Genomic DNA, 22,885 nt, shown 5'->3' on the forward strand with positions numbered 1-22,885 from the left:
AAATCATTATTTTTATTAATTTAATAATTAATATAATTTAAGAAAGGAAGTACATCACTTTACATCACTTTCATCAGGAAATAAGTCAAAAGATATACCACATTGTTACAGAAAGTTATTTTAAAATATAGTTTCAAAAAATGGAAATAAAAAAACCCCAAATGTTAGGTATAATCCATCTGAGCTATTAGTTGCATGTTTGCTTTGTATTTAGCATTTCTTGGTGAATTCTTTTCTTTTCTTCTCCCTCTCTAGCTCTGTTCTCCATGTCCATTTTCTTCTTTTCTTCTTGTCTCATTCTCTCCCATCTTTCTTTTTCTTCTGCTTTCCGTTGTAGTTCTTGTAATCTGTACAGTTCCGTTTGCATTGTGCGTTGATATGCTTCAGCTTCCATTGCACGTTGTTGTGCTTCAGCTCGCAATCTTGCTGCTTCCTCTTCTGCTCTCCTCCGCTTCCGCTCAGCCTCCCTTCTGGCCTTTTTATGTTTATTCCAGAATGGCATTTTCAGTGTTCTCTGCTGTGTAATGCAAGGAGAGTCAGAGAGAAAACTTAAATACCATAAATTCCATACAATAAAATTGTATGTTAAGTCATATTTACAGATTTTTTCAGTCTTTTTTATATTAAATCACTAAATATCCTAAAAATTGGGGGGGGGGATTCGTACATCTCTGTCCCCTAAAGAAAATATTGAATAGACAATTTCCCTTTAAAAGCCAATTTGATATGTGGAGTATAATTTATTTTTAAAAAATTTACTGGCATTGTTATAGGCTACATAAATGCTCTAAGCATAACCTACCTTTTTTTACTTGACATTCTTTGAGGATCTTGGCCACTTCAGCAATCCGGTACAGCTAGTGTACTGCAGGCTATGTGGTGCTTTTCTAAGGTGGTGTGAGGCGGCAAGTTTGCTTACTGTGATTTGACACAAGGTAGGTCTCTCAGCCAATAAGAATGCACTGTTATAAAAGTAGTTAGTCATTTAGCAGACACTGTTATCCAAACCATACTTACACAGAAACTATGAGAAAACATGAGAAGTAATCATTTATAATATGTCTATTAATCTTTAAATCTATCTATTAAAACATATATTCAAAATAGACTTTGTCTTGTCTAAATGAAAACATAAATATAGGCTCAAAGCCCTTTTCACCTATGATTGCCAGCAGCAAGTATTAAAAACATACTGTACATGATGTTTTATACATTATAAATAACAATTTAACTGCACACAATTTACAGAAAACTACAAAAATGAAAATATATAACTTCATTAAAGAAAAAATCCATCAAAAAATATTAAGCAGCAAAAACTTTTTTCAACTGATAAAGAAATGTTTCTTGAGCAGCAAATCGCTACCTGGTCTCATGGCATTTACGTACCTGGGTGCACTTTTTAGCGTGACATGAAATACGTACCAATAAGTACATATCACTGCAGTTTCCAAAATAAATGAACACTTTCGCACAAATTTACAGAGTTGCGATTAATAAAGCGTAATTTTCGCACAATTACTTGAAGAATATGATGCTATGACTTCAAAACAATATTAATACGCTGGGAGATTTGAAAACTGATGCTTTTGAACGTTAGCATCGCACACATCCAGCTTCATATCTATGGGTTTTCATAGATGATAAGTTTGTTCGGTAGTTCACGGAGTACGGAGACGGATTTAGGAGACGAGAAGCACCGGTTCGAATCCCGTGTAACTACGGTTCGACAAAGCAGTTAAAATCTGCTTAAAAGGAAGTTCAAATGGCACAGTTGCATCAGCAAATACGTTTTTATATCAGTTTTGCATTTGTCAACACTATCGGGTAGGTTTAGGGCTGGATTTGGTGTAGGGCATATTTCCAACACGAAACCTTTGGCGACAGTCCCCGGATATTTGAATTCTGAACCGCCGCAATACGTATCTGAAGCAACGTAATAAAAAAAACAGCAATATGTACCAATATCTACGTAATAAAAACGTGCCAGGGTTCACATATTGAACCTGTGTTTTAGCACCACTCAGTGGACATTTCTATTTGAAACTGCGGCGAAACGTGCAGCAAGGTAAGTAAAATGGTGTCGCACAAAAAGTGCGCAGAGGTACATATTTTTATGAGACCAGGTTGGCAAATCAGCATATTGGTATGATTTCTGAAGGATGTGACGCTGAAGACTGGATTAATGATGCTGAAATAATTTGCATTTTAAAATATATTCAAATAGAAAAAAAAGTTATTTTAAATTGTAATATTGAAATGTAAGTAATATTGTGAAATTTTGATCAAATAAATGCAGCTTTGGTGAGCAAAAGAGACTTATTTCAAATACATTTAAATAAATCTTACTTTCCACAAACTTTGAACAGTAGTGTGTGTGTGTGTGTGTGTGTGTGTGTACTGAACCCATGACCTTGGCATTGCTATAGTGCTATACTCTAGTTAAACTAGAAACTGCTTGTGTTTGCATGTGCGCTAACAGCTTGGTTTTTAAATGTAGTATGTTTTTCACTACACACTGTAAAATCTGAATAGTCCCCCTGTCATTTCTCACTCACCTCTGAATCTGTTCTTCCCAAACATGTGTTAGCTGGAATTCACAGAGGCATACAAACACACACACTGCAAGCCTTATGTTTGCACTGCTATATATTTCATGCGTGTTCTTTGTATGTCTGGTCGGTTCAGTTCTTTGGCTCCTCGATGTTGCCTGCCTCTCTCTCAATGTAATGTCATCTCTGTGCATGTCACAGCCTGCACCTCACTCTTTCTCTCACTCTTCAAGGTCATACCATTATTTATGTATCATACCATATATATTTTTTTTTAAATAAAATGTTATTTCTTATTTCCTGTAGATATTATTGTAAAAACTTTTGTAAACCTTTGTAAACACTGCAAACATTTTGTCTTATTAATTTATATATTTTTTTCAGAATGGATTGTAAATGTTTCCAGTCCACTGCTAATCTTCCACTAAAAAAATTGTTGTATCAGTCTGTAAGTTCCTGATAGGTAGATGCAAAATCTAAATTCTCCACCGAACCTGTGAGATGACATTCTGTAAATCTCCACAGCATATCTGCACGAGATAGCCTTATCTTTTTTAAAAATTGCCACCTAAGAAGCCGTTCTCCAGCTGACTGCATATAATCATCCTCCTCCTCCTGCTGGATTCAAAATGCTCTGAGATTCCCAATGCAATTTAGCAGATAGTGAGAGAAAGATTGAAATATTTGACAGGAGATGGATTTGGATTGTAAAGGGACAGAAAACGTTACCATCCAAGGATCGAAGCCCTTTGGCAGAAAATGTCATACAGCATTATAAATACAGCCCCTATAAATTAAGTCTTATACTGTACATTTTATGTTTCTTCATGCGATGCATGCATGCGTCTTGTTGTTCTTTTTTCTTGTTTGTTTGGGTGACACTCGTGAAAACACTTTCAGGTCATATTTTACTTCAAAGAAATAACTCTAAAGGTAAATTAGAAAGTAGAAATCGAAATTTGTGACATTATTTTAAGGAAATTTCCCCCCACATTGTAGGGGTTTTTTTTGTTTGTTTTTTTTTTGCAACTCCCATTATTATCAACAGTAAAAAAAAAAAAAAAAAAATCCATTTGATTGTTTTCTTATAGCTGATCTGTTCTTTTGTTAGGAGATTTTGAATGTCTGATCAGAAGGAGATCTTGTAAATGCATGCAGACACAAAAACTCTAAAGAGAGAGGATGAGACGATATGAAGAGTGTAAGAGTGAAAAACATGACATTTTCTGTTTGGACTAGAAATACATTTTGACTCAACGAACACCTCAGGAAACAGCTACTATAACAGGAAGACAGACAACATGTGACCTGACCAAACCAAAATAAATAATCCCTCAAATTCCCAAACAAATATACACATCAGAATAGACCATTTAGTCTCTGTCTACTTTGGGTTTTTCAATTCAATGAGTTTTACATCCGTTTGTTTTCTTTTATTTTGAATTCCATCTCTGAGATATCCTGCGGAATTGTTCCTCTCCTCTCAAAAAGTGCAGAGTCGCTGCCGTCCTGTCACGTACATTCCTGAAAATCTCTGCTCAATCTGTTTTATATTTCATGATGTCCTCATTGTGGTAATGATTAATAATCATTTGACAGAATTTGACCTACATGTCCATTAGCTTTATCATATCCTTACATCCATAAACCAGATGGAATGAGCTTCATGAGACATTTCCTGCCTGGTTTCCCTGTTGGCATGGTAATGAGTGAGTTTATATTGGATGTTTCCTGTATTTGGTGGTCTTGTTTATTAAGCTGAAGTGATTGAGCGGCTGGCTGCACGTGGTGCAGCACTTCAGCTGGAGATTAAACTAATCATGCACCATCAGAGCCTTAGTATGTACTAGGAACACAGGAGTTTAATGGGAAAACTTCTGTCAAAACCCCATCACAAAGTCAAATCTTGAATGGAGCAGTGGCCTAAAAGTGATCTAGACTGGGACCATCCTGTCATGACTGTGACCTTGAGTATGTCTTTGTTTCTGTCCAAGCCTCTTCAGCAGGTCCGGAACCAGAGAGCTGATGAAAAATGCAGCCCTTTCCTTATCATATATAGTGCACTTGAGCAAGAAACTTTACTCCAGGTTGCGTCAGGAAATTTGCCTCTGTAATTAATGAACTGTAAGTAGTTTTGCATTAATTAGAAAAACAAGTTATAATGGCAAGTAACCAACATTTACTGTTCATGAGTTTAAAGATTACTATAAAACATGATCTCAAAGGGTTACGAGTTCTTGTGATGCATTCTGAAGCAAAGTTGAGGTTGGTTTCGACTTAAATGCAAGTAGAATATTTCAATTTGTCTTCATTTTAATGTAATAAAAAATATTTTTTCATCAGCGATGGAAATATGCAAGGCGAGCTCAATATACCTGCAGACACAGACAACATTTGAATAAAATAATAATAATAAAACACTATTTGCAATAACAGATGTTGCCCTTTGCAAGTACCAGATGCTTACAAGAGACATTTATGCCCTACACTCTTCAAAGAACTCATTGAAGGGAGCAGGCGCATAGGGATGTTCACTTCCATTTGGAATTCACCCATAGTTTTAAAAATCGTTCTAAATTTTAAATAACAGCAGAGTCCACACCGTAACTGTAATATTAACGGCACAGAGGAATGATATTGTTGGAAATATTTTTTTCCAGCTGGTGAACAATGACAAAAAAAACATTGACAGCCAATGCATTCTGCTTTAAATAAATAAATAATAATAATAATTAATAAAAAATCCATGATATACATAAACTTTGCTAGATTTATGATGTTGATAACGAACAATGGTGAAAATACGCAAAGATTATTTAAATGGATTTAAATTTCAGGTTTAACAATGCCACACTGTTTAAAACAGATTGTGAGGATGCATCATGCATGATAATGTGATCATAAATGGAAAAATTTGACCATCACGTGTTATTGCATAAATAAAACCGCAATGTATATTGAGTTTGTTGACATATTGTACTAGTATATATAATTCTAGATCAACAGACAGACTTTTACTTAAGATGGCAATTTTTCATACAGAGAAATGAAGATCTGCTTTTTCTAATTGTGTATTGAATGAGCTTCAAGGTATATTGCATAAATCTGTAGATTCTGTACCATCTCTTGCTTTGTTCGTTTTTTTACGGAACTTAGGATTTGTGTTGTTTTTAGACACTGGTGTTTTGTGTTTGTTTATTGTGTGGTGTTATGTACTTTTAAATTTTTGTTTTCTGCTGCCCATCTTGACCAGGACTCCCTGGTAGAAGAGATAGTGTATCTCAGTGGGACCTTCCGGGTTATTAAATAAAATAAAATAAAATAAATTGAAAAAATGTTTCATTAGCGACAACCAGTTTCTCTTCTGCTCTTCAAGGACTCAAATTTGCCCATTATGTGAACAGACCCTGGTTTGCATTTCTAGCTCTCTGATAATAGTTTGTCGCCATCTGCCAGTGCGCTTGAGGAAATACATTGTATTGCGGGGAAAAAGATTAAATCCCTGATGGTGAGGACAACATTAGAGCTAGTTTAAGAAAAACTTAGTTATATAGTATAGTATTTTATATAGTATACAGTGTTGTTTAAAAACAATATTATTTGTTTATCAATATTATAATGTCTCATTCTGTGAGCTTATGAACAATATTATTTGTTTGTTGATTTGTCTGACTTTAAAACAATCAGTGCTACCTGTTGTCTAAGTGCCTGAGCTTGACAAAGCATAAGGTCAGTCATACACTTTTACAGAAATACTTAAATTACAAAAAAAAAATCATATTTTATGTTTATTTATATTTTGTAGATCTCAGAAGGTACTGTACAACAGGATTGACCCAGGTATGTATGGTTCCACTTCTTCTGAAGTAAGTGGAAAATAATAATAATACACTAATAAGAATTGTTCCACTGAGCATGTGCAGTTCATTTTTCTTCATCATTCAGACTTAAAAAAAAAAAAAAAAGATTATTTACTGAAATATCCTGTATTTTTTCTCACTGAAACAGTGTTAACCCTTTTTTTAATTGTAACCTTTTCTTATGGATCAAAGATACTCTGTATACATTTACATTTTATTGCATAGTATATTCTTATAACAATCAGATCAGAATATTTACATTAATTTCAGAACATCTTATATGTAATGCATATAGTGTGTCCCTTTTTGCTTGCATTTATTTGTTCACATAACATCATTGAATTACATCATTTTGAAGTCAACAAATCAAGTAGTCTCAAAATTATTTTAAATCTGACAGTTTCATGTATTCATCACTGTAAAAAGTGATAAGTTGACTTAACTTAAAAAAATTGAGGAAACCCATTGCCTTAAAATTTAAGTAAATGATAATTTAAAAAAATAAGTTAATTGAATTGTCAAGTTCACTTAACTTTTTTTTTTATTTTTTATTATGTACTTAATAATTTTAAGTCAACGGGTTTCCTCTATTTTTTTTCCTCAACTTTACAGTGTGTTTGTGGCCATAAGCATAAGTTGATTTTGTTATTAAAGTTACATTGAATATTTGCTCTACCATAAGGACAATCCATTTCATAATCTCAAAATGTTTTAGGCAATACTAATACAACTTAATTTCTTGAAAACTTGAAGGAAAATCATGAAATCATACATTGTGTTTTTATAGTATTTTACAGCATTTGAATGTTTGCATGGTTTCGGAAGACTAAACACAAAGACAATAAATTATTGTACATTTACATATACAGTGTGTTTTTATCCAAAGTAACTTGAAGAGCTTTTAAGCTAAAAAAGAGACAAAAAAAACAGCTTAAATTACTCTTAAATTCAGTATTATTGATGTTCTCTATTCTTGATGGGGTTTGATTCACATGTAAATGAAGCATTCATGTTCGTTAAGCAAATTAAAAATGTTCCTAATTCTCGTATAATAATCAGCTTTCATTTTGTTGAGGACATCTAGCCATCGAGTCTGGCACTTGCATCCTTTTGATCATATGTTTCCTGATTGCGCTGTGACTGTAAGGCACTAACAGCTTTCTTTATTTTCCAAATTTTCAGGGCAACAGTCTTCATTCGCTTCTCTCTCTCCACCATGATTTGGCGCTCTTTTTCGAGCAAACTTTCTCCTTTAGCAATCTTTTCCAGGATAAGCGTTTCTTGTTTCATCTTCTCAAGTCCAATAACGCGGTCCTCAAAGCCAGGACTTCTCTCCTCTTTCTCGGTTTTAATCAGGATGTCGAGATATTCGGCTATGGAGAGAGATTTTGGCTTCAGTGCAATTTCATCTAATCTTCTTAAGCAATCAGAGGACAATTTAATCAACTTCATTAGTTTGTCCTCAATTCCATGGAGTTCGTTTTCAAGTGCATCAAGCATTTGCTTTGTGTCCATGAACCTTCCTTTCGCAGCCATGAAGTTGTCTTTTAGCTCTTTAATGGTTTTTTTCTCTATTTTTGTTTCATATGTCCACATGAAATTTTCCCTTGAATGAGCAGAATAATGGCAGTTTTCTGGGCAGATAATGCAGTGATTATTCTCCATCACAGCACAAGTTTGCACAGCATCTTCTGCAGGGAGGAAGCAGTTGGAGTGACATGTGAAGAAGCAGGTGTTGCAATTCATGGTAAAACAGTTCACAGGGGTTCTGTTTGCTTTCATCACCTCTACCTCTTGTTCGAAATTCTCATTTTGCACCATGTTGTCACTCTCACTTCCCAAACATTGTTTGAATTTTTTTATTTCACTCAGTTTAGAGAGACCTGCAGTTATTTGAGGGGTCAGACTTGTCATGGCTTTCTCGAGGCGCTCTCGTTCCTCCAAGACCTTTATAGTCAGTTTCAGATCTTTACTTTCAGTGGCCCCCAGTGTTTTGAAAAAAGCCTTCATCTGTTTAAAGGTTTTGTCCCAGACAAGCTCTGTCAGTTTATCTCCTCCTCCATCATTATCATCTGAATCGTTGTCAGAGGTGGTAGTTTCTTCAATTTGTTTGTCTGCATACACAGCTGAATTGTTGAACTTGAAATGGGTGGGTTGTCCCTTTTTATTTTTTTGACAGGGCAGTTCTGCTGCTTTGATGGCTTCTAGAACTGGGATGTCTTTACCATCTGCAAATGTCACTAAAACTATGATGTTCTCTGCGATGTCTTTGCCAAAAATTGACAAGACTGAGTCAAAGATATACCTCTGGTTGGCACTCAGGCGGGCAAGAGAGGCCTGGACAACAAAGCAGACGGCATCAATGTGATCAATTCCCAAAGGGCTACAAAGAAAGCTTTTGATCTGCTCTGTGATCAGTTTATCATGTGCGATTCCTCTTGTCACCAAATCCTGGTGTGTCTACAATTGTGAGGGAGTAGGGAATTTGAAAGCCAGGCTGATTGTACAGCTCAAAAGATGAGACGATAGATGTCTGACTCTCGGCTTGTGTGCGATTGGTCACTTCATTGATTAGTTTGAAGCGATATGCATCCTGCCACTTTACGCCCAGTATGTAATTGGCCATCACATTGATGAGCGTGGTTTTTCCTGCACCTGTTGATCCCAAAAGAAGAATTACTTTGTTTTTCGCATCCTCCACTTTTCTTCCGAAAACATACTGATTAAAACTTACATTCTCTGCCATTTTTTGGTGTAGTATCAGTGAATGGATTGATGGATTACCCCTTTTTATTCGTGAAGATTGATTCAAGAACAAAGCACTCCCATCCTTATTTGTTTCTTTACCCTTAAAACTGGCCGAAAACACAGTTTCAGGACTGGGGAGACTCATTCCATCATTTCCACAGCTTGCAAAAACTCTGACTGTGTAAATTGTGTCTTGTTTCAGTCCCTGAAGAGTGCACTCCCTGTTTGTAGATTTCACAGACTTCCAAGGCTTTTCATTTTCCTGATCCTTTGTGCATTCTCTGAACTCCAACACGTATCCTGTGACCAGAACATCCTCACCCACAGATGTAGGAACATCCCAGACTACAGTTGCAGACTCAGATTCTGCTTGTTTTACTGTAGGTGCTCCAGGAGGAGCACATGGACGAGTCCTGAAGAATGATGTTGTGTCACTTGTCAGACTTACTCCTGGACGACACACAGCCTTGCAGGTAAAACAATACTCTTTCTGTGGTTTTAACTGCTTGACAGTGACCTGATCAGAAACCCCATCAGTATACATCTCTGTCCATTCAGAGCTTTGTGCAGACTGATATGAAATACAGTACGAGTCCACACAGCTAACACCGCGGTCAGGAGGTTTGATTTGCAGATGTATGCAGTCATGCTCAGCACTCAAGAAAACTGGCGTTGGTGGTTTTGAGGGAAGCTCATACTGTGAGCTGATGAGTCTCCCTCTTTCATAAACATGAATTGAAGAGGCAGTGCTGAGTTCATCTGGGATTGATGCAATGCAAAATTCAATGTTCGTTCTTCCTTTATTGGCTTCTTTAAAATCTAGAAAGGCCTGTATGGTTTCCCTGGTCAATACAGTTGCATCTCCTGATGAAAACCATTTATCTGTCTTCTTTGAGGAGTTTTGATCATAACTTATTTGCTCTCCATTGTTACAAGATTGTGCCTTCAGGTAATTCTCCAAGTCTGAAAGGTACAGTTCCTTTTCATTTAAGGAGGTGAGTGCAAAAGCTATCACATAGTTATTGGATGCTTTCAAGACAACTTTGTCCAATTCGTTGCTGGATGAAAGAACAGGAACATCTTTCATGATGTCGAGGTACGATCTAACAACATTCATCTCTCGCTCTCGCTCATTTAGATACTTGGTTACCAGAGCCCCTGAAATGGGGATCTTTCTTTGTCATTCAGGGCATCAATAAGCTCCTGTTCTTCTTTACCTCCACCCCTTATGGATGGAAGAACCCTGCAGAGATGTTTCTGAAAAACAATTTTATAATCTGAACAGAGGTTTTTACATTTTCTGATCTTAGCTGTGATTTCAGGGAATTGAATTGCAATACTGTCCCTCATCAGATCTTGACACTGAATGTCACAGTTATGCAGTTCATCCATGATTCGTTGGACTCGTCGTATTAGGCTAACACTGATCTCCCTGACTAACTGAGCGGCTGCTGAATCTAGTTTTTTCAGAGGGTAAAGCCATGCGGTCATGGGCACTGCATTCTCTCCATGTTCTCCCAACAGTTTTGGTAGCTCTGAGTACACCTTGATGGCATCAACATAGGAGACCGGATTGTTTTCCAGAGCAAAATCCCCATGAAAGTGCAGCTGAACTTGTCAATTTTCTCTTGCTCCATTTCATTCATTTTCAAAGATGCCTGGCCCTCTACTGATATCATAGGTATCTTTTTGATTGATGCTTGGAGTTCACCTTGTATATTTTGATGGTTTTCATTGGATGAAACCTCACGATCAAAAATAAAGAATGCTTGAGCTCCATACAGTAGAGCCGTAACAACATGTGTGGCTGAGCCCTCCTGAAATATATTGCAGTGCTTTACGTTCCCTGCTCCAAGATGCTCCATAGTCAACTGCTCAAAGCGCGAGGTTGTATGATACTGTAAGGTGACTCGAGACTGACGTTTCGATGACTTCTTGTCATTTAAATAGTCTGCTGATCCTTTCACACTGACTAATCCACTCAGAAAGCTGGCTTCAAGAGATGCAGTGACATTTAGAGCACTGACTTTGTCTTCACTTGAATCTGTGGCAATGATTTTGAAGTCAGTGTTTGGCTGTGGTCGTACATTAATATTCTTCTGCAGCATCTCAGCATCCCAAAGGGTTATTCCTTGAAAAAAAAAAAAATAATAATAATAAAAAAACATTATATATATATATCTGTTTTGTGATAACAGAACCCCAACCATTTCACCGTTTGTATCACTCCGCTTGTATTTCTCACAGCGAGTGTCATTGGACTCTCAAATACACTATGATTTTACTGTTTTGTGTTACAGAATTTAGTTCTAAGAGTTTTTTTAGGCAAGAATGTACTTATTTAGTCTTCAATATGTGGTTTGTTAATGAAGATAACATCTATTTAAAAATTTGCTTCAAAGTTTTCAGAGATGTGAGCTCCAGGGCATCAGAGGCCGCAGCGCTCATGAACATGCCAAGAGCAGCCTCGCCTCCGCCAGATCTTCTGGAATTTGCCACTGGCTCTGATGTCCGTATAGTGGTTAACATGAGATATAATTTGTTTTGGGTAAATATCACGGGTAGTCTTTTGGTCTCATTACTCTATTATTTGTTCCAGAGCAAATAGTTTTGGCTGAGGGTAAAATCTCATCATGTTATATTTTATGTAACTTCAATGCTGTATATCAGAGCTCTGCCTTTGTACTTTTGACTGTATTGCCTAGCAATTTTTATGATGGCTATTGTTGTTGTTTATTAAATATTATTATTCAATAAACAATGTTTTATATAAATAATAGTATTTAATAACAGTATTTAGTATTGGGAAACAGTGTGTGTGTTTTTGTGATGGTGAGTTTAGTTACATTGTTCCGCTATTAGATGACGACAAGAGACTGTTTTAATGAGTCAGCAGTAAAGACTTTTATATTGAAAGAGACTGAAATGCTGTTGTAATCAAGAAAGTTATATTTACTTTCAACAACAGCTTGTAAGAAGCAGCCAACAAATGCACCAAGCAGCATTGTCATCTGAAATCCCCTTAACAGATGAAAGGATAGTACGTGTTTTATTGTGAATATGAGATTGAGCTGAAGAATGAATGCTGTATCAGATGCAGGCAATCACACTCCCTCAGTCAATCTCTCTGTCAATCTCTCTCAAAATACTCTACATAATATACAGCTTTTAATACAGTAATACAATAAGCTTTTAATAAAGCAACTCAAGGGCTTTTCACACTGCGCTTAACCCCGGGTTATAGCCGTTCTATACACCGCTTTTAACCCCGGGGTTATGAAACCCTGCTCCGGAGCAGGGTTAGCACCGCATTTGCTGTGTTAACCCCGCATTGCGGTGCTAAGTTTGTTGAGTGTGAAACGGAGCAGTGTTTGCTTGTTGCTGCTGGACGCTTGGCAACAGACAGCCAATCAAAAATTGAGCAGCCAGCGAGGCTCATGTCACGTCAGTAACATGAAACTTGCGTCGTGTAAACAGCAGCCGGTCAGAGAAAAGTAAGAAATGTCAAAAGACGGAAAGCGTGTGAACTGGAGTGATGAGGAGGTTTGTCTTAAAACAACTAAAGACCTAACTTTTTTTTTTAATAACTGGCAAGACTTGGGAAAAGCCAGTGACAGTGACACCGCAAATATGCAAATAAGAACGTTAACCTGGGGTTTAGGAACGTACAGTGTGAAACGTCCGTTAATGAATACCCAGGATTAACAGTTAACCCCAGTCTAGTATGAGCAGTGTGAAACATGATTACAAATAACCCAGGATTCCGTTTATCTGGGGTTTAGGATGACCCAGGGTTAACAATTTCAAGTGTGAAAAGCCCTTCATTGTTCCTTCGTTACTAGTTCTAAAGTGACATTTTTGAATTAGTGACGGAGGCTTGGGCTCTGCTGTTAAACTGTCAAACTGAGATTTGAATCCGTGGCGGAAGTAAGTAGTTCTGCACAAAAGAGGGCTGTTGTATAAACAAAAGTTGAACTGTTGTAAATACTAAATATCACACTCGTAGCCATGAGATATGGCTGTATATCGGCATGCTGTGATTACCTACCGCATTCTGTCACGACACATTAAAGAGCCACAAAACTGTATTTATTCTTTGAATTTCTTAAAAAAAAAAAGATAAAATTTGAAAGCTGAGACTTTGCTTCATACCAAAAGTAACCTGATCTATCTTGTCTGTCAGCATGTCTCCTCTTTGCTCTGCAATGTATTTTTCACTGCATGAGAACATGATGTGTGGCGCGAGAGCGGCATGGCTTGTTGGAAATAGCAAACCTAACTAACGGGGGGTTGGTCTTTGTTGAAGGGTCAATTAGAGATTCCAATCCGAAGGGAGCAAACATGTTCAGTTTGAAGGGCACTGCAAATGGCATAGGGAATAAGGTAACACTGATACATCACTTCACAGGAAGCGGAGAGGGAAAATCACCCAACTGTCATTGCTCACCGCGTCACCATTTCGAACTAACAATGGAGCAGAGTCGTTGAAAGAGTTTTTTAAAGGCTCTACAATGGAGGGGTGGCAATAAATGCTGTTGTTACTATACAAACTAGAGTATTTATGAATGGTTATGGCAATTAATATTACATTTGCATATTGTATTGTATGAATAGGTGAGACTAAGTAAAACCGGCGAGAAACAGCTGAGGCTCTGTCTTTTTTATTTGACTTTATTTACCTCAGGAGAGATAATTATGAGGCTGCGTGTGGGAAAGAAAGCGCAAGAAATAAGACCACTACAATCTGTTAATAGTCTAAACATATAAAATTTGACTATATTTATTAGATATACAATTGTGTATGTAGTTTACATGTATTGAAATTAAAATTAATTACAATATTTATTTATATTATATCATAATCTGCGTGACCCTGTCGTTGCCTTTGTTTGATGACGTTCCAGGGCAGTTCTAAATGAGCGATTATTGTCAGCGAAGTCCACTTCAACGGATATCCCATGCTTAGGGACTAGGGAGCACTGAACACTGTGTAGGTACCCTGTCAGTTGAATCGCACCTAGTCACTTGCCTCATTTCTGAATGAATCAGGCATTTGAACAAATCGGTTGAATGAATGATGTTTTGGTTTCATATTTAACCCTTGTGCGCTTCTCATTTGGGAGTCACACTCATGGTCTTCACTGTCAAAAGTGACCGGACACCTGAAATGTTTTTTTTTTTTCTACAGTAAAATCAATCTAATATATTTTTGTATAAATATTTAATTTATTTTTTTGTATTTTGAGAGAATTTTATGGTACTTATTAATATTTATGTAATAATAATGATCAATTTGTCCCATTGAAAATAGTACAATTTTGTTTTGTTTTTTAATTTATGCAGTATTTCAGATGAAAATAGACACTAGGCCTTTAAAATCCAATTCTGAATGCAGATTAGCACCTCCTGGTGTAAGCAAAGAAAAAACATGTAATTTCATGGTGTAACCACTAGTTGCCTGTATAGGACTCTATAGAGAGGCTTGTGAATTCCCTAGTTGTTTTTAGACATAATTGTTTACTTTTATTAGGTTGTGGATTTAACCTAATAACCACACCAGTTGCACCGCCCAAAGGACGGCCCTGTACACTATCATTGAGAAATTTTAACAAAAGTATGTTAGACTTTTCATTAAGACCCTAAAGAATCATATCAACTTGTGGAAAATGGGCACCCAATGACCCCTTTAATATGAAATTCAAATGGTATGACAATTAGAGATTGACTGTACAGAAATTGAAATCTACACGCTAATACGCACTATATACACAGTCACGCAATGCTGATGTTGTTAACATTACCAATTTGAGAACAAAGTACAACAATAATAATAATTTGCACATTTTGATGTGATATGAGCTAAGCGATTGTTAGATATAAACTGGTGGTGTAGTGGAGGGTATACGCAGGTATACAGCGTATACTTTATCAGTCGGCTGCGTATACCCACTGCTAAATTCCCTCTGATGTGCATCATTCATTAGTGTCCTGCATTAGGCAAAATCATGACAGTCCACTACATGAATAGCTAATCCAATCGCATGTTAAAAAATAAAAATACAAATATTCCCTAAAATACCCAGTAAAGACAGCGATGCGGTCAGGACCGTGGCGCCGGCTTCCTTTGAATTATGTTTGATGATTGCTCCCACTCCATCCCCGACCTCAGAAAGGATGCCTGTTCATGCGTGTCAGGGGAGGTGCGTAGAGTGGTAAAATAATAGTGGATTATTGATTACTAATTTGAATCAGTACATTAGAATGAAAACAGTAGCTTAAAAACTGGTAAACTCCTGTAAACTTTTTAGTCCAAGGATCCAGTAAACGAATGCGTTCAAACAGTAAGTTCCAAACAGCTTTAATACAAAGAAAACCCAACCGATTTCATCAGAGATTGTGGAGAATCGAGTCCAGATGTCAGCAAATTATTATTTTCAGCGTGTATTTAGTTTAAAAGCATGATTGTTATACTGGATAGTGACTGAAGGTGTTGTGCTGGTCTAGTTATTCTGAATGGATCCGTATAGTAGCATGTAAGACAGCAGGTTTAGTGGTCTTTTGGCGTCTCCCTGTGGTCCTGTTTGATATCACAGCTTGAATGGTGCTTATTTATATTAAAAAGGTGGTGGGGGTGGGGGTAGGGGGATAAATTCTGGATACATTGAGTCACGATTTTTTTTTTTCAAATAGAGGTGATTCTCCTATGAACAGACAACTAAACAAAATAGCATGTAGAGGTTCTGACAAAATGTTAATTAAAACTTTCTAAGCAATTCAAAAGTACAAAAGCTTAAAGTCTGCATGAAGTCAAAATGTACAGTATTAATTTTGTTAGCACCCATTGCTAATATTGAGATATCCTTAACCACACCCCTCCAACTGTTAGTTTGCTGCGAGTAAGAGATGGAGTGCAAAAATGAAACCCCGCCCTCTATTGAATATTCTGTTTTAGTTGGAAATATGTCACTATACTGAAATAAAGTCTGCAACATCTTCCGGTTTACACAGACATTTATATCTCTCGTTTAACCACTAGAGACATCAGAGCCAGCGGCAAATTCAAGAAGAGCTGGCAGAGGTAAGGCTGCTCTTGGCGGGTTCATGAGCGCTGAATGGCCACTGATGCCCTGGAGCTCACATCTCCGAAAACATTGAAGCAAATTTTCAAACAGGCATTATCTTTATTATAAACCGCATATTTGAAGTCTAAACCACTACATTCTCACCTAAAAAACTCTTAAAAGTGCATTCCATGACACAACAACAGTATTATTTTTAAGATTTTAGTGGACTTTGGGCATCCACCATGACACTCACTGTGAGAAATGCTAAAGTGCTGCAAGCGGAGTGATTCAAATGGTGAAGTGGTTCCCGTGGTGATATTGGCTGAATATCTTATGCTTGGAAAGACCTCTCAGTCAATCAGATTCGAGGACCAGAAAGAACTGGGTCACACTTCGTATTAGATGGCCTTAACTACTATGTACTTACATCAAAAAAATAAGTACAATGTACTTATTGTGTTCATATTGTATTTCAAAACACTTTTGCTTCTAGTGAGGTGGAATACAGGTTTGGTGGTATGGGTAGGTTTAAGGGTGGGTTAAGATGTAAGGGATGGGTCAACAGTGTAATTATAAATATATTACAGAAATTAATTACAGGTGTAATTACATGCAGGTATTTTTTAAATATAAGTACAATGTTAAAAAATGTATGTACACAATAAGTGCATTGTATCAAATGATTAATTTAAATGTAATTACATATCAATTAAGGCCACCTAATATAAAGTGGGACCAAGAACTGCTGTGTAAATTAAATATTTGAAAGCAAAGTTAAGAAAGCAGTTGCTAGCAAGCGGGCAAGTTCAAACTAGACTAACATTTGGGATACGGTACAGTCATAACACTTATTTCACGGCATTTCACCACATAAATAATTATTGCGAAAAATGACATTGATTTAAGATGAAACTCTTTTAAAATCTTACCAGTTTGTTAGTTATCTTTTACAATCAATCAATTATTAATAATCAATTACAGTGTACAAAACAATCATCGGAAAATGACAGCCAGAGAGTGAGTCCGTGATACCAGTATTAAATAATTCCTAGCAAGCATATAGTGGCCACTTCAGTTACGGTACATTCACACGGGCCATCAGCATCAATGCTTGATGGAGGGCGAGTATGAACGCAATTGGCTAGCATCTGCACTAGGGTATTTGCATAAGGCGATCTGATTGGCTGACGCCTGTGTTGGCGCTTGAAAAGTTGAAAACTTCTGCTGCAAGCAATGCCAGTGGCGTGAAGCAAATGATTCACAATTCAGTTCAGCAACGCATGACATCACTCATTCAAAGTAAATGGGAAGCGTTAATTCTGACGCCCTATGTGAATGTTCCGTTACCCAGATCCCGTAGTGTCCTGGATATTTATCCCAGTGTACCAGAGAATATAATAATATGATCAGTGTTTCCCATTCATTAGCTAGTCTGTGGCGGCTCGCCACAGTCTAATCTGTTCCGCCACAGTTTCATAATAAACCGAAAATATACAGGTGCATCTCAATAAATTAGAATGTTGTGGAAAAGTTCATTTATTTCAGTAATTCAACTCAAATTGTGAAACTCGTGTATTAAATAAATTCAATGCACACAGACTGAAGTAGTTTATGTCTTTGGTTCTTTTAATTGTGATGATTTTGGCTCACATTTAAAAAAAAAAAATTTGAATATGGTGACATGCCAATCACCTAATCAGCCTTCAAAATGGTCTCTCAGTTTGGTTCACTAGGCTACACAATCATGGGGAAGACTGCTGATCTGACAGCTGTCCAGAAGACAATCATTGACACCCTTCACAAGGAGGGTAAGCCACAAACATTCATTGCCAAAGAAGCTGGCTGTTTACAGAGTGCTGTATCCAAGCATGTTAACAGAAAGTTGAGTGGAAGGAAAAAGTGTGGAAGAAAAAGATGCACAACCAACCGAGAGAACCGCAGCCTTATGAGGATTGTCAAGCAAAATCAATTCAAGAATTTGGGTGAACTTTACAAGGAATGGACTGAGGCTGGGGTCAAGGCATCAAGAGCCACCACACACAGACGTGTCAAGGAATTTGGCTACAGTTGTCGTATTCCTCTTGTTAAGCCTCTCCTGAACCACAGACAACGTCAGAGGTGTCTTACCTGGGCTAAGGAGAAGAAGAACTGGACTGTAGCCCAGTGGTCCAAAGTCCTCTTTTCAGATGAAAGCAAGATTTGTATTTCATTTGGAAACCAAGGTCCTAGAGTCTTCATGCTTCCTTCTGCTGACCAGCTTTTTGAAGATGCTGATTTCATTTTCCAGCAGGATTTGGCACCTGCCCACACTGCCAAAAGCACCAAAAGTTGGTTAAATGACCGTGGTGTTGGTGTGCTTGACTGGCCAGCAAACTCACCAGACCTGAACCCCATAGAGAATCTATGGGGTATTGTCGAGAGGAAAATGAGAAACAAGAGACCAAAAAATGCAGATGAGCTGAAGGCCACTGTCAAAGAAACCTGGGCTTCCATACCACCTCAGCAGTGCCACAAACTGATCACCTCCATGCCACGCCGAACTGAGGCAGTAATTAAAGCAAAAGGAGCCCCTACCAAGTATTGAGTACATATACAGTAAATGAACATACTTTCCAGAAGGCCAACAATTCACTAAAAATGTTTTTTTTATTGGTCTTATGAAGTATTCTAATTTGTTGAAATAGTGAATTGGTGGGTTTTTGTTAAATGTGAGCCAAAATCATCACAATTAAAAGAACCAAAGACTTAAACTACTTCAGTCTGTGTGCATTGAATTTATTTAATACACGAGTTTCGCAATTTTAATTGAATTACTGAAATAAATGAACTTTTCCACGACATTCTAATTTATTGAGATGCACCTGTATTTATACTCTTCATTATAACATAAAACGTCTTTGACTTTAACGTTGTGTTTCATGTCATTGCTTTCGCAAAGTGTCCGTCAAACGAACTACGTGTAATATGGCTTTATCTCTTCATCAAGCCTGTTTGCGCTGCGTGTTTAAAAGCCAAGCACGCACTTTGCGCACGCGATCAGCTCCCGGTGTTTTCAGCATCTCAGAGCGGCTCCTTTCACAGTGAAGTCTGTTTTTGAATGTTCTGTGAGTTTAGCGCGCATCTGAGAACGCAACGGGCACCAGTTACGCATTGTTTTCACATCAGCATAATTTTCAACATTTTAATGGTCAAAAAAAAAAAATGAAAAACGAAGTCGAGATGGATATGAAGCTTGAGTCTTAGACCTTTTTAACGATGTATAGTTTATGAAGTTAATTGCATTCTTTTACATTAAAACTAGCAGTAACTCTGAACTAATGTAAACAAAGAGCGCTGTGCACAGGTTAAGAGATTTTAAACAAGCACTATTAATGCACATTTAGTTAACCAAATGAAACAATACACATTTTAATGCTATAAAAGTGTGCACACCTTGAGAGAAATAAACAGCAGATGTTCATATTAACAACTTCTTTAACTTGAGCAAACGCTGCTAATACACATATACATTTGTTAATAAAATGAAAACATGCATGTTTTAAAGCTAGTGAATAAAAGGAAACGATCCACCCGCATGCCTCTGCTCAATGACGGTGCCTGGATCAGCTGTGATCTGCGTCTCGGGCCGATGACGTCACTTCCACTCCCAGGCCTGTTGGACACGCCCCCGTCCCCTGACTCCACCCCCATGGCAAAACAGCGCCACAAAGTGAGACGCGCAGAAACGTGAAGCTCAAAGGGAAAACGGTATCGCAAGCTCAAACATGACTGAAACGCAAAATAAAAGCTGCATTGCAAATAAATTAGTAGATATGGCCATGGAAAATATGTATTGCAAAATCATTGCTTTTTCTCTGTTTTATTTATATTTTGCAATTCTTTATTTTTGTTTGCAAAACTTTTTTCTTCTTGCAATACTTCATTTTCTTTTGCATATATATGCGGCATTAAATTGACTCCATAGTTGACAGTATTTCGCTAGATTTGAAATGAAACGCGTTTGTAAACATCTTTTCACAGAAGCTGGAGTTTTCTGCCAAAATAAAAGGTCAACTACAGTTTCCGCCAAAATAAAAGTTCATAGGTTTATCTCTTGCAAGCAAGGACAAAAATTAACAGACGCGAACAAAGAAAATATTGTACAAGCAGAGCAAGCTCACTGTTAATTGGATGAACAATATAAATATTGCGGAGGGGGTTTATATTAATCTATTTCTGAAGGGAACTGACTTAAGAGAAGTTTCGAATGCATTTTTTCCCCTCTTATCACTGCTCTTCCATGAGCGCCACCTGCTGTCAGAGAGTGAAGTGTCAGAGAGTCTGCTGCTTTTGTTTTGTTTTATGCAGGTTTTAGCATAATTTCACAAATCTGAAGTCAGTCAATTCTGTTTTTGCTTCAAATGTTGACATGATACAATCAAATTTAAATAATTTTTTTTTAAACTGCTCATGCTACATCTACATGTAGCATCATTGTTTGTATCGTGATTAAAATGCAGTGGTTGGTTCTAATTTCAAATGGCTTTTTATTATTATTATTATTATTATATATGTTAAACTGTAAAAATAAAAATAAAATAAATATATATATATATATATATATATATATATATATATATGTGTGTATATATGTGTATATATATATATATATATATATATATATATATATATATATATATATATATATATATATATATATATATATGTTTTATTATTAAATGTGTTAAAAATTAAACTGTGGAATATTTTCCACAGTTTAATGGCCAGGAAAAATATTTGTGGCTGGTAGATTTTCTCAAGTCACCAGAAAATTTAGTTTGTATCGTGATTAAAATGGCAGATGTGGCAAAAAGTTAGTTTTAGGCCCTGCTTGCACGTGTAGAAATTAGGACAAAAGTATTGTAATTTCCCTACTGTAGAATAAGGTAAAATAATATACCTGTGAAATATTAATTTTCATTTATTTTACAGTGTAATTGTTTTCCAATATACTGTATGGCTATTACTGTCATAGGAATAATAATATAACATTATTATTATTATCATTATATTCTAATTTGTTTGACACTATATCACAACTAAAAAGAGGATTAAGTCCCCCTTTAAACCTCAAGTGCAAGTCAATTCACCAGCTTTTTTCTTTAAGTTTGCACACTGAACCTGTGTTGGAGTTCTTAATTTTGAACTCTCAAAGTGCACCACATAGATGAATTTAACTTTAAAATGTACAAAATTTTCTTACGTGGGAATCCTGTGGGAAACACTGAATATGATAGTAATATTTTAAGTAATAATAATAATATATTTTCATAATATTAACATAAATAAAATGCAAAACTAATATAAATGGTCCTTGTCATATGATTATTTTGCATCACAAACTAATGATCTAAATGCCTAAACTTTGACTATGAGTATTTTTTGTTTATTTTGTCATGACAGAAGAATCAGTAACATTGGCACAGCATGTCATGTTTAGTTATACGTATAATTTAAGCTAATTGAAATCTTGGAAATGTTTTTTACCTGGAATGAGGCGATCTCTTCGGCAGTCATAAAGCATTCCTAATTGAAAAGGCCGCCCAAGACATGCCAGTTCAATGGTCTCAGAGTCCGACATCTTTCTAAAAGTTGACAAAATAAGCCTTAATATAGCCATACATAACTTTAGATCATTGTTTTTTGAAAAGTACTTTAGAAGAAGGTATTTTTCTTGGATTTGGTGACCAAACATGAAAGAATTAAAGAATTAATGAAACAGAACCTGATATAATATATTTATATTTAAAAGTGGATTTGAATAGGCCAATATTGTGCTCGATGAATTTATTATTCTTACTGTTTTGCTTTTATATTTGATTGGTTGTTTGAGGTTTTAATTTAAAAAAATAAAAAACAAATAAATAAATATTATATATATATATATATATATATATATATATATATATATATATATATATATATATATATATATATATAGGGATCATGAAATTTGCATGTTATTTTTATTTAGTACTCTCCTGAATAAGCTATTTCACATAACAGATGTTTATATATTATCCACAAGACAAAATAATAACTGAATTTATAATAAATGACCCCGTTCAAAAGTTTACATACCCTTGAATCTTAATAATCTGTGTTGTTTCCTGGACGATCCACGACTGTTTTTCTGTGTTGTGATAGTTGTGATAGTCCCTCGTTGGCCCTGAGCAGTTCAGAAACAGAAATCCAATTTTCATTTACAAGTGATTAGATAATGATGAACTAATCATTTACAAAACATGACTATACGTTCACAAATGATTAACGATTTACAAATCTGTCGTAATTTATCTTAAAAAAAATAGCATATCATGAAATAATCAGACAGATCCTTAGTAAATGATTAATAAGTTACTAGTTAATGTATTATTAATCACTTATAAATCAAACATGTCAACATTATTATCACTATTATCTCAATAAACATTTGTTAATCATGAACAAATGATGACCAAACCATTAGTAAATGATCGGTATATAATTTATGTATGTTTCGTTAAAGTTGTAAGCTGGTCTGTTAAAAAGCACAAAAATGTAATTATGCTGAAACTTTTTTTTGTTTTGTTTTTAAAGAATAATAAATTATTTGCTCTCAAGTGAATAAACGTGTAAATGA

The 22,885-nt window shown here is 35.9% G+C and overlaps 2 protein-coding genes across 2 annotated transcripts; both read right to left on the minus strand.

Annotated features, from left to right (window-relative positions):
- Positions 1-8,954: 8,954 nt before the first annotated feature.
- Positions 8,955-10,277, minus strand: LOC131529219 (titin-like). Its single transcript, XM_058758833.1, has 2 exons — positions 9,147-10,277; positions 8,955-9,067 (listed from the first exon to the last, which is right to left on the minus strand). Exons 1-2 carry the CDS (start codon positions 10,275-10,277, stop codon positions 9,038-9,040), a joined length of 1,161 nt encoding a protein of 386 aa, XP_058614816.1. The 3' UTR covers positions 8,955-9,037.
- A 27-nt stretch (positions 10,278-10,304) lies between these two features.
- LOC131529210 (stonustoxin subunit alpha-like) lies at positions 10,305-22,595 on the minus strand. The gene is given in 4 exon segments (XM_058758821.1): positions 10,305-10,764; positions 10,767-11,291; positions 21,751-21,848; positions 22,345-22,595. Coding segments are annotated over 4 exon segments (1,203 nt in total). The 5' UTR covers positions 22,467-22,595; the 3' UTR covers positions 10,305-10,306.
- Between the last annotated feature and the right edge of the window lie 290 nt (positions 22,596-22,885).

This window comes from Onychostoma macrolepis, chromosome 02 (genome assembly GCF_012432095.1).
Source record: "Onychostoma macrolepis isolate SWU-2019 chromosome 02, ASM1243209v1, whole genome shotgun sequence".
Taxonomy (NCBI): domain Eukaryota; kingdom Metazoa; phylum Chordata; class Actinopteri; order Cypriniformes; family Cyprinidae; genus Onychostoma; species Onychostoma macrolepis.

Coding starts and splice junctions, on each gene's coding strand:
- LOC131529219 (XM_058758833.1), bottom strand. CDS start 10,277: ATGAATGTTGTTAGATCGTACCTCGACATCATGAAAGATGTTCCTGTT. Junction 9,068..9,146: donor ACCAAAAAATGGCAGAGAAT/GTAAGTTTTAAT, acceptor TGGGATCAACAG/GTGCAGGAAAAACCACGCTC.